Here is a 13,583-nt window from a genome sequence, read left to right as displayed (position 1 = left end):
TTCGATCGTCGAACGACGAGGAATTTCAAAATTCCACTTAGTTCTAACACCGAACAATGAGGAAATGTAAAATACCACGAAAAATTTTCTATTTCATCTAAAATTTGATTAATCAGAATACTCATTAATATTATTTCGGCTTTAGCTTAAAGTTCAGTCCCATGCGGTTGCTAGAAATTATATATTTCAAATCATGCGAGGGAATTTGCGAGTTGCAAACTTTGATAGCATGGATTTAAAATTTAAAATTATCGCCAAGGGAAAATACTATTTTCGTCTAATATATACGTCAACTTTTCAGTGATTGAAAACATTGCAAGTAAACCTGCAAAAACTTGTAAATAAATTCTAGGGTGTAAAGACTCTAATCCATTGTAAACAACCGAAATTAATGACAATGTTTTCAGTAGAGCTCGACATAATATATCTACAAGTAATATTGAAAATATATTTAAGCCGTCTATTTTCTAACGAAGTAGACACTAACAAAGACAGTGATATATACTCGTACTCGTACTTTAAGAAAATATACGTAGGTACAGGTAGGCAGGTATAGGTAGGTGGTATTTTGAGGGATAGCCCAGAAAATGTTAAGTATATATTTTACCATTAAATATTTAAAAAAAAAAACATCCAGAAACCCGTGTTCAGATCTTCAGATTAATCAGAATAAATGGAATTGAAAATTGCTCTTGGTTCGAAAGTCGAACTAAGTGGAATTTTAGAGTTTCTCATGGTTCGATGATCGAATTAAGTGGAACTTTGGAATTCCTCGTGGATCGACTATCGAACTAAGTGGAATTTTAGAATTATATAAATAAGTAATAGAATATAAAAATCCTTATAGTCCAAAATGGTCGGACAGAGCGGAATTAAAATTCCTTCCTATACCGGACATGTCGGACAAGACTCTCAGACCACGCGGCAATCTAGGGAGGGTGAGGGATTGCCTACTACTAGCAAAACGTTTGGTATGATGGATTAAAATATAAAGACATACGTATATGTACCTTCACAAATTTACGTATTTAATTTGTCACATCATGTCGAGTTTGAAAGGTAACGAAGTGGCAACATGGTTTATGTAGTGTGGGTAAACAATAAACTGAGTATTTGTGGTCGGCAGGTGATAGCATTAGAGAACAACATGAAGACGCCCAAGTCTTTCGGGAAGCCGTTCGGCGTGCTCAACGTGGGCATGACCTTTATCGTGGTGCTTTACATCGCCGTCGGTGCCATCGGCTACGTGTTCTGCGTTGAGAAGTGCAGCGACTCCGTCACGCTCGATCTCCCTCAGAACTCATGGTGACTATTTCAGTACCTACTAACAAGCTATTTATTTATAGTACGCAGATGTATAAATATAATTTATATATGGGATCGTGCACGATGACAGCGGCACACAGCGGTTGCAGCTATATGCTTGTATTTTGTCAAAACTATTAAGCGAGAAGTAAGTAAATCGTAATAATTTCAGTGAAAACTTCTGAACGGATTTTTATGCGGTTTTCACCTATGAATAGAGTGATTCTTGAGGAAGGTTAAGACTTATAATTTGTTAAGGTTTTGTGTAAATTGGTTGAAATATGACGATATTTGATAATGAAGTCAGAAAAAAATCACGCTGGCTAGAGCTTTAATCGAAAACGCTGCCCAACCCGTTGGAGATATAACAAAACAATGTATGGTGGAAAAATCTCTTTTTCCCCTCACTAGCTCGGAAAGTTGTCTTTTATCCTTTAAAACAAGCGGGGAAAAACGCATTTTATCCACTAGTGGGGAAAGTAATTTGACCTTGGATGGAGCGTGTTTAAGTAGCTTGACAGATAACAAAACGTAAAACGCTCATAATAATGATTCGTTTGATATTAATTATCATTAAACAAATGGTTTGAGAATCTAATAAAAAATACCAAATTTAGCTTTATTTAATGATTTTATGTCATAAACCTTAAAGTTCCATAAGAAACGTTTGTTTTTTAATAATGATGTTAAATATAATTCTGAACGCACAAGTTGAGTCGATGCAATTTCAAAACGCATCATTGACATTTCATACGTCAGAAATGTCAACATTGTAAACAAATTATTTACTTAAAAACTTCTCACGTAAAAATACAGAATTTCCAGAGTTTTTTGTTATAATATCGTAAAAAAATGAGTGATTTCAGTGATGAAGATGATCTAACGCCTGTGGATGTTGCACTTTCCTCGCTATAGTGAGGAGAAAAGTTTTGTGTTACACACGGGTGCAAATGTATTTTACTTCTCGTGTGTTGAAACACTTGCTACGCTCAGGATTCTATTTTAGAACCACTCGCTTCGCTCGTGGTTCAACTATAGAATTCTTTCGCTTGCTCGTGTTTCAATTCCACACTCGCGGGTAAAATACAACTTTGCACCCTTGTATAACAAATAACTATTTCATTGCTCTACAAAAAAGTCCGCGATGGTGTATTTCTATCCTTTAAGGATAACTTACTACGAGTATACCCATTATTATCTTCTACAAAAAGATTTCATAGTACGTGGTATTTGCAAAGCTATTTACACGGATACAATATTAATAATTTACGTTAGTTATACAATTTAAATGAATATCTCAGGAGTAATCGTAAATTAGTTCCATTTCGACCCATATATGACTTGTATGAAAATGTTAAAGACGCTAATCCGTTAGTTGTCAATTTTTACTACCTTATGCGCTGCGATCGTTTTACTTACCCCCACCATGTACTTCGTACGCTGCCAATCGTTACTGTATCAGCGCTGGCGTTTTTAATGCAACCAAAACTATGGGTGATATTAAATCAAAATTTTGAAAACCTTTCCCATATAGTTAATTTTATTTTTTGCGGTGCGCTTTTTTGTGCTTTTCAGTCACGAGCGCTTTTAGTGGACTGTATTTGACTGATTCTACGGATGTAAAATAGTGAAAGGAAAAACAGAGGGGAAAATGGGAAATTTACACTCACTTACTTGAAAAATGTCCGTTTTTGGGAATGCCGGCACGTGTGTTCGTAGCGATCACCACACGAGAGCTGACTTTTCACCAAGGACTTGGACTTTTCTCGTTGTCTTCGACAAAACACTCATCACACACGTTCATTATACGGATTGTTCGATTAACACATAAATTGCCGCGAGTGCGTCCCACGACATAAACGAGGTCTAGCTTACATACGCTTTGGTTCTTCGTCTACTGTCATATACTTATATAAAGAAAAAGAATACAGGTAGGTAAATAGTAAAAGCAGTGGCATTGTATTATATTATAAAGGTCTGAGGTCTGATAGTTAAAGAATAAGGTGCATTCAGTAAACTGCGAGACACAAGTAATTTTGAAAATGAAAAATATCTTTGAAAATGTATGTATTAACCATTATACTTTTGTTAGAGTAGGTATTGGTGGGTCAGTTGTTTGTCTAGAAGTATTCTAGAAATCGATTTTCTCTCATGTCGTCTCGGATTTGGGTACATTTGGTATCAATGCATTCAGTATCCTGAACACAAATATGAGAGATGACAAGCGCTAAAGTGGTGGGTGTAATTTCTGTGACGTCGAAAGTCGACAGCACAAAGGTTTAGGGTTCCGTAACCAAAGAGTAAAAACGGAACCCTATTACTAAGACTCCGCTGTCCGTCTGTGTCACCAGGCTGTATCTTATCAACCGTGATGGCTAGACAGTTGAAATTTTCACAGATGATGTATTTCTGTTGCCGCTATAACAACAAATACTAAAAAGTACGGAATCTTCGGTGGGCGAGTCCGACTCGCACTTGTCCGGTTGTTTTTTACTTTCTTAGGGTTCCGTACCTCAAAAGGAAAAAAACGGAACCCTTATAGGATCACTCGTGCGTCTGTCTGTCTGTCCGTTTGTCACAGCCTATTTTCTCCGAAACTACTGGACCAATTAAGTTGAAATTTGGTACACATATGTACGTTTGTGACCCAAAGACGGACATGAAACGTAAACAAATTTATTTTAAACATAGGGGCCACTTTTGGGGGGTAAATGAGAAAAAAAAAAGTGTTTCAAACTATATCGTGATATACATCAAATGAAAGAGCTCATTGTGAGGATCTCAAATAATTTTAGGATAAACAGCTTAGAAGTTATTCAAGAAAATAGGCAAAAAATGACCATTGGGTCTAAAATTTTGAAAAAAATACACTAAATAGATCTTTACCTATAGATTACAGGAAAACTATTAGAAATGTACAGTCAAGCGTGAGTCGGACTTAATAACCTAGTTTTTGATCCGTCCCCTACGGGTTTTTTAAAGACATTTCACTTACGTTTCACATAAAATATACATTGTTTAAATTGTGTAATGTACGGAACCCTTGGAACGCGAGTCCGACTCGCACTTGGCCGGTTTTTATTCTTCTAAACATATCATGAAATCAGAAATCAGAAATATTTATTTGCATATTTGGGGTCTGGGGTACCAAATGAAAGGGCTTTGTGAGTACATCACAAATATACGAGTATATCATCCTGTAACATTTTCACTACTTGGTCTAACAAATTATGAAAACGTTCAAAAATTTTACAATCGACAGTTGACTTAACTGCTCTAAATTGAAAATGACTGAATGGATTATTCCAAAATATTCCATTCCAAGTGACTGTGAATATCCAGATATATCAAAATATAAGAAAAGTATACTAATTCTCTATTAGATGGGTAAAATTCTTTTTAATACAGTTGCTCAAAAAGTGCTACTTTTCGTGGCTGTTTAGCGTGCGGAAAGTTGGTTTTCGCGAACTAGTGCTTTTTACTTTTCCAATTTTTTTAAATTTTGATGTATTGACTTATTGATGAGTGTTAATATTAGTTTCCTTTAAACGTCGTAATCAACATTAAAACCTACTGTTAATGTAAGAATACGAAAAATATGCATATTTCATATTTTATTACTTACCTCTTCATCATTATAAGTATTATAACACGTTTATTTTTTAATGTTGAAAAACCGTTCTTAATAAGTTGTCTGAATGGAACAGAACGCCTGTTAAAGAAGAGGCGTATGTTCTTACTGCAAGAATGTTCAAAGTTTCCAAAGGCAACAATCGATATTATTTTTATAAATATACGATACACAAATAATCGTAAATAACGATATTTAGGTAATAATAGTACAATGTTTTAATATTTACAATTGTTTCTGTCTTATAGAATATGCATTTGAAAAAAAAACTTTCATTGAAGTGGGTTCAATAAAAATCTATTCTAGTCGAATAAAAGCTAGAAAAACACCTCTTCATAATGTCAATGTCATCCAGGCCAGAAATATTAAAAAAAAAAATGTCAATGTCAATGTCAATGATGTCACAGAATTAATAATATAAAAGTTTCGAATTCCATTCCTTACTTGTTGCTTTTCTTATTTTTTCGCAACTGTGTTAAAAAACGTCGTTCGATACACGTGCGGAAATGTCATTCTTCACTCGTCCCGAGTCTTGCTCGATATCTCGGTACTCGTGAAGTAATGACATACTTTCCGCACTAGCATCGAAATGTACTATTTTAATACAGTTGCTCAAAAAGTGCTACTTTTCGTGGCTGTTTAGCGTGCGGAAAGTTGGTTTTCGCGAACTACTGCTTCTTACTTTTCCAATTTTTTTAAATTTTTACTTGTTCCAATTCATGACTACTTATTGATGAGTGTTAATATTAGTTTCCTTTAAACGTCGTAATCAACATAAAAACCTACTGTTAATGTAAGAATACGAAAAATATGCATATTTCATATTTTATTACTTACCTCTTCATCATTATAACACGTTTATTTTTTAATATTGAAAAACCGTTCTTAATAAGTTGTCTGAATGGAACGGAACGCTTGTCAAAGAAGAGGCGTATTTTCTTACTGCAAGAATGTTTTAAGTTTCCAAAGGCAACATTAGATATTGTTTTTATAAATATACGATACACAAATAATCGTAAATAACGATATTTAGGTAATAATAGTACAATGTTTTAATATTTACAATTGTTTCTGTCTTATAGAACATGCATTTGAAAAAAAAAACTTTCATTGAAGTGGGTTCAATAATAATAACGAAATCTATTCTAGTCGAATAAAAGCTAGAAGAAAAACACCTCTTCATAATGTCAATGTCAATGATGTCACAGAATTAATAATATAAAAGTTCCGAAATCCATTCCTTACTTGTTGCTTTTCTTATTTTTTCTCAACTGTATTAAAAAACGTCGTTCGATACACGTGCGGAAATGTCATTCTTCACTCGTCCCGAGTCTTGCCACTCGCCTACGGCTCGGGGCAAGATATCTCGGTACTCGTGAAGTATACATACTTTCCGCACTAGCATCGAAATGTACTATTATTTAGGTACATTGAAGGTATTGGCTTTTTTTACGTACAATAGCTATCGGGTTATCTGTGACATTTTATAATTGATGATTTTAATTGGATAGGTGGTTTAGTCATATAAACTGTCCAATTTATACCTAAATATTCATTAAGACTTACCTCACAAACTTCTATTTTCTTTAAAGCAGTCACCATTGGTACATTAGCTAACACGATGGAAAATCGGTAAGTTAATTATAGTCGATGTTGTTGTAGTTATACGTTACCTCGTTGTGTTCGCCGGTGAAAGCTACAGAAACAAACCTTACTGAAATACTTACTGACCCTTACTAAAAGAAGCAACACATAATTATGCCTACTTATACCAATATGTCGTAAAATGTCGTAAAAATTGCTAATAAGAAACAATAATTGTAATCTAATTGTGTATTTATACAGAAATCAAGAATTCTTTTAATAAATAGACAGAAATACCTACGCATATGTTGTGCAGGTGCATTTATATTTACTTTCAATGATGTTGCATATAGCTTCAGGTAAAGGCAGGTAAGTTGACATACCATTGTCGACTGTCTGCTCTCGGTCTCGGTCTCGGCACATGGTTAATCATTAATATGTTGTTTTTAACAGAGACAACAACTCTACTAAATTTAAGAAGGACGTCTATTATACGTACATACATACATTGTAGTCTACACAGTTTTTCCTAAATATGTCTGTTAGATCACAAGGACGTCATTGCAGTTAAGTAGTTAGGTCAAATTGTAAATAATAACATATGGATTTTAGTGCTGACTGACTACCGTTAATGATACCTAGGTGCATCTACTTACAAAGACCGGACAATTACGAGTCTAACTCGCCCGCCGAGGGTTCCGTACAAAATAACTTTTTATTATCTTTTAAAAATGTATAGTTTAAAAATTTATAGTTGTTCCCTGTAATTGTAGTGTAAGTAAATATTATTACTTGCCAAATTTCATAGTTCTAGGCCAACGGGAAGTACCATATAAATTTTGATTCCCGTGAGAGCGTCGAAATACACGTTTTTTGCGGCATAAACGGCCGTATCTTTTTTAGGGTTTCGTAGTCACCTAGAAACCCTCATAGTTTTGCCATGTCCGTCTGTCCGAGGCTTTGCTCCGTGATCGTTAGTGCTAGAAAGCTGCAATTTGGCATAATTATGTATACATAAATCATGCATTGTGATGACAGAACGGTAAAGTAAAAACCGGTCAAGTGCGAGTCGGACTCGCGCACGAAGGGTTCCGTACCACGGCAAAAAACGGCAAAAAAATCACGTTTGTTGTATGGGAGCCCCCATAAATATTCATTTTATTCTGTTTTTAGTATTTGTTGTTATAGCGGCAACAGAAATACATCATCTCTGAAAATTTTAACTGTCTAGCTATCACGGTTCATGAGAGACAGCCTGGTGACAGACGGACAGACAGACGGACAGACAGACAGACAGACAGCGAAGTCTTAGTAATAGGTTCCCGTTTTTACGCTTTGGGTACGTAACCCTAAAAACTATTAAAACATTTTTTTAGGGTACCTTCCCATACAAAATGTTTTTATTTTTACTTCACTTAATAGTGGGGTATCGTTGGATAGGTCTTTCAAAACAAATAAGGGTCTTCTAAAACCATGTTTTGATAAAGTTAATATTTTCGGAAATAATCGCTCCGAAAGAAAAATAAATATGTGTCCCCGTCTAACTTTTGAACCATGGGTCCAAAAAATATCAAAATAAAAAATATGATAATAAAACTTAATAAATACTTTCAATGGAAACTATAGCGAACATGATTAACTGTGAAGTTCGATTTTTTTACAGCTTCAAGGGACTGACCTGAGTATATGGTTTTAATTTCAACTCTGTACCTCCACGCGTTCCCGAGATAGGGGGTCTTGACAGACAGACGGACGGACGGATGGTCAACAAAGTGATCCTATAAGGGTTCCGTTTTTTCGTTTTGAGGTACGGAACTCTAAAAATAACTACACCTTAATCGGTAATTTGCCGAACGACCATAGATTTACGAAAACTATATTTACAGGGTTGCGACGAGCGTGAAAGCGATGTTTGCGGTGGCCATTTTCATTAGCTACGGACTGCAGTGTTACGTGCCGGTGGACGTGGTGTGGAGCGGCTACCTACGCCCGCGGCTTCTACAGTCCCACGCATCGCAGCCCAAACTTGTCGCGTCTGAATACGCCCTCCGGATCGCACTGTGCCTTCTCACGTGTAAGTAAATGCAGTTCGAAAGTTACTAAATCTGTTTCTTACCCTTGCAGAAAAATGTTTTAACGATGTTTCGTTTTACCGAATCGCATTTTTGAAAACAATGAAGATCTATGGTATCATTGTCAGATACATACTTATAATTTAAGAAATTTCTGCGAAATACGAGTAGGTATAATATTTTCCTATTCGGCTGTTTATTTTATTGCTGCTCCACCCCCATTTACCTACTGTAGGTTAATGTGAAATTTTGTAAATTTAGAAACTACACAGTTCGATACAATTTGTTTAATTTTTGTTTATACGATTTACTTTAAGAAGAAGTTTAATATGCATACGTGTAGACTGTTCAGTAGTTAATATCTGTATAAAGATGTTGATATGTTTTTTTAATGTAACACTTGTACCTGCCATGCATAATAGTAGGTACCTACATACTTATAATCATCATCGGCCCATATGATGCCAACATTACCCATGTTGTTTGTACAGTCGTGTTCGCTGTGTCAATCCCCCGACTCGGGTTGTTCATCTCGCTGTTTGGTGCGCTGTGTTTATCGGCGCTGGGCATCTGCTTCCCGGCGCTGATGGAGATGTGCTTGTCGTGGGCGGAGGCGGGCGCGACGGGCGGCGGTCGCCTTCGGCGCCTCAAAGATTGGCTGCTGTTTATCTTCGGCATCATTGGCCTGGTCGTCGGCACCGCCACGGCGCTGCTTGCCATTGTGAAATCCTTCTAGACCCCGCTCGCACAGGCAAACTAGAAAGTGCGTATGCTTGCGTTTGCCAGAACACACACTTGTGCAAATAGTGACACTGCTGACAGCTAGCTTTTTTTGTAGATACCATAGAATTAGGATATAAACCTTATAATAATTATAATTATTATGTAAGAATAGCAATAATTACTGTGATTGACTAGATTACTGATGTCTATCATTAAAGACAATGGTTGACAATGATATTAGCCATATTAGGTAGCTACTTACAACTTTTCGAATGATACAAAGCTTAGGAACCAAAGAATGAAAATAAAAAAACATTCTTAGTAAGTATTTTTATATATAAACTACAACATTATAGTAACTTATAATAAAATTGTTTTAAGCGTCGCAAGAACTTAACCGTCGCCATATAGTCGAAGTTATACTCGCAAATCTTCAATCACACTATTTTCTTTGTATTACAATTTTAGCAACTAAAACTAATACCTACTACACATATATATAAATACGTTACTGTCGCGCCACTCCTCCAATGCATGGTAAATGAGAGTTTCTTGACCGATAGTGGTTCGCACACAACATGTGAAAAATATCGATGTGCTAACTTACCGAAAAGAAATAAGTGTGCGATCTCTCTTTATTTGACTTACACTCGCCTCTGCTCTTCGAAGGGCGTACTTTTGTCTACTTCGGTCGATCTTGTGCCGAAGTCTTCCAGCCGAGCGATGGTTCAATGTCACATCTCCGCGTACCATTTCACATACCTACCATAATATAATAAGGGACCGTCCCGTCCGGTCGACAGCACTACGCATACGCATACCATTTATATACGCCGCGTTGGAATGCAAACCACATATTTTCGGCTTGCGGTGGCTTACCACCTCTCATTTACCAGAACTTAGATGCAGAAATGCAAAACACGTAATAATAATAAAATTAATAAAGCATTTTATCTTAACTGTGACGCCTGCACTTGTAATTATTAATCATTTTTTATTTGTTCAGTTCCTATTAGTAGGTATGCATGTGTTTTGGATAGTTAATGGTTTGTTACTTTTCTGTGGGTGTGCGAGCACTGAAGCATTTTCTTAAATACCTATTTATGTTTTTATTACATTTTACCTACTAACTAGATAAGGACGCTTTCATTTTCCCACGGAGAAAAGCTTATTTTTGACAGCACGCATGTAAAATCAAGCTAGGTGGCGAAGTTATTGAACCATAAGTACCTAAATAGGCAATAGTTATTTGTTGTGCAAGGCTGCAAAGTGGTTATTTGGCTCGAGTGTTGAAATTGAAAGCTGAGCGTAGCGAGGCTTTCAAGACACGAGACGCCAAATAATTTTGCAGCCGTGCGGCACATACAACTTTTCACCTCACTACTGCGAGGAAAATGCGTGACGTGTGCTTTTCTCTCGTTTATTTTGTTTGGATTTGAGTGTGTTATGTCTTAAATTTGATATGTTAAATAGAGGGCAAAATTAAATATGATTATTTATATATACAGTGTGGAAAGATAAGTCGGGCCCTGGAGGGAAACTACCTTAAATCCTTAAGCTGGTTCATTTTACGTAAAGGAGACATTCCTTTATTTTTAAAAAGAAAAAAAAACTGCATTCAAAGATTTAAAACTCGCTTGCCTCGCCCGGGACTCGAACCAACTAAAATATAAAAAAAACAAACACCCTATTTTATTATACTAATCGATAATATAATTCTTCAGGATAAAATTTTACGTAAAGGAGACATTCTTTTATTAAAAAATAAATAAAAAGGTTAAATGAGCCAGCTTAAGGATTTAAGGTAGGTTTCCTCCAGGGCACGACTTATCTTTCCACACTGTACCTATATATAAATAATCATATTTAATTTTGCCCTCTATTTAACATATCAAATTTAAGACATAACACACTCAAATCTAAACAAAATAAACAAGAGAAAAGCACATATTCATCGTGTTCGAAATTCAAATGACTTTGCACGCTAGCGGATAAAATAGACTTTTGCGCGCAGATTTCGTGCTATAAACTGAGGTTTTCCGAGCGAGAGGTGAAAAAGATCTTTGATACCTACCTGTTAATGTCAATAATGAATTTGTCTTCTCTTTTCTATCTCTGTTTTCGCTGACGAATTAACAACCAGCGACTTGGTGGGCCAATGTGTACACATTTTTTCCATGTATTAAGTACCTACATCAATAATTAATTGTATATGTTTACAACCTATACTTATGTAAAACGTATGTACACAGGCACTTAGGAAATATTTATAAACTGTCGTTTTACATAAATTGCGAAAATGTGTAAACAGGGAATGGTTTGTCATGACGGTGGTAGTGGTGGTGGCTGTTTAATCTAATTTAAGTATATTTAGATCTGTCAATATAAGTATTTACTTCATGAACATTTGTTGAGCCCCTAGACTAATTCGAATACATAATAATTGAATGAGAAACGATATATTAGATAAGTACCTACTGGGATTAAATTGAGTCAATGAATTCTTAGTGGTATCAATAAATGGTAATAAGTTCTTAAGGTCACTAATTTACACTGTCATTATTTTTATCATTTAGGATTTTTTCCAGCCACCATATTCACATTGACAACATATTTTACTTGCTTTTGATTCGTTTTGATAGTTATTTATTGCTTTTATAAATTTTTATTATTCGATCTTTGTTAACTAAAGTCAAGATAAAATAAAACACGAGTACCTACCTTAAAATGTCATTAAAAAATGACATAAAAAATGTTTTAGTTGTTACTGAAAAATTTTATTATATAACTGTAGAATATTTCTATACCTACGAAGAAATCTGTTATTTTTAATTAATTTTCGCATTACATTCATCTTTGTCATACTCGTTGCTAAACATGAGCTTGTCTCTTTCTCTTTCGGTGAGCGGAAGCTTGTTAGCACGTGCACATTTCTCGCTTGCCCAGGTGCGACTAAAGGCAACTTGTACAATTTGTCACAAGGTAAGGTAAGCGCTCTAATTTTGGAACGCCTTTATCATATCTTGAGTAACATTGTTACTGAACTGAAATGTTGTCAATTAAGATACAAACCGTGATTATGATTTCATTATCAGTCCATAATTAAACAGGTCTATTCAAATATTTCATTGTTATATTGAATTATAAAAGTAGATAATTTAACAATTACTTTGTACCATGCATTGATTAAGTATACCAGAGCTTTTTCTTTAAAATGTAGATGACTTGCAACAGTTCTGTTGCAACTAATGTAATTTTTTTCAGTTGCATGGAACAACCTAATATACACTCCAAACCGGTCGATAATATATATGAGCTTGTGACTTTGTAAAAATAAAATAAAAACGTTTTTTGTATTCCGTTTTTTCATAGGTCCTGTTAATACACAACCCTGATTCACTTTGTTGACAGGAATTGTAAATTCGAGTCACAAAGATTCTAAGTAGTGACTTGTCGATATTCGCCATATTGCCCCTATTGTATACATATATACGTACAATGTATTTTTATTTAAACAATAACCGCTATCAGTCTTTATATAATGTAGTACGGATGTAGTGCATAACAATTATATTAATTATTAAAGTGAAACTTTTATTCTATCGGCTCAAATTTTTTGGTCCGTCTTTAGCATGTCGCATTACAGAATTACTGCATTAGTAAAACTCTTCTTTATTTCTAAAACTTAGTTCATAGTTTTTCAAATATGCTTCATTATCGGACTAAAGTTACAATACTTAATTTACGGAGGCTGATATTTGCTTGAAATTTCATACAAAATTTTAAGGACAGTAGACCTTATTAACCTTAACCCTTCGTATGTTTAAGCACTGATCAGTGCGAACGAATTTAAACCTATTGAAAGGAAAACAATCGATTTCAATTCGTACGCACTGATCAGTGCTTAGACATACAAAGGGTTAAATACGGTAAACTCTATCTGTCAAATTCTACGGTGAATGGCCGATAGTCATATCGTAATAGGATGTTTACAGTCACATACGACTTTTTGTTTTCGAACGTCACGGACCGTCACGATTTCGTCAAACAATTCCCAACGGTTGGCTACTCGCAAGCGTGTAGACATCTCGAAAACCCCAGTGTAACGTAACCCTGATATCCTTAATAACCTATGCTAATCGTAATCGGAGAGCTTACTTTATACCGGTTTCTTTAGTCCTCGGTATTATTAAGTAGGTAAGCGATGCTATTAATAATTAATTGCAGCGCCATTCCGTGTTGAGTAACTGAATAATTACATTGGCGTT

The 13,583-nt window shown here is 35.1% G+C and overlaps 1 protein-coding gene across 3 annotated transcripts in view; it reads left to right on the top strand.

Annotated features, from left to right (window-relative positions):
• Nucleotides 1-12,632, top strand: part of LOC134754332 (proton-coupled amino acid transporter-like protein CG1139) — a 37,308-nt gene extending 24,676 nt beyond the window's left edge. For 2 of the 3 annotated variants that reach the window (XM_063690599.1, XM_063690598.1), the window contains exons 7-9: nt 1,127-1,305; nt 8,407-8,594; nt 9,084-12,631. In XM_063690599.1, the coding sequence (XP_063546669.1) occupies nt 1,127-1,305; nt 8,407-8,594; nt 9,084-9,328 (612 nt within the window). In that variant the 3' untranslated portion in view covers nt 9,329-12,631. Of the gene's footprint in view, nt 1-1,126; nt 1,306-8,406; nt 8,595-9,083 lie in introns of all 3 variants that reach the window. The other variant, XM_063690600.1, reaches the window with a different exon arrangement.
• The last annotated feature ends 951 nt before the right edge of the window (nt 12,633-13,583 follow it).

The sequence above is a fragment of the Cydia strobilella genome, chromosome Z, assembly GCF_947568885.1.
Source record: "Cydia strobilella chromosome Z, ilCydStro3.1, whole genome shotgun sequence".
Taxonomy (NCBI): Eukaryota; Metazoa; Arthropoda; class Insecta; order Lepidoptera; family Tortricidae; genus Cydia; species Cydia strobilella.
Note: the sequence above shows the minus strand (reverse complement) of the source record. Positions and strands in the feature narration are given on the sequence as shown.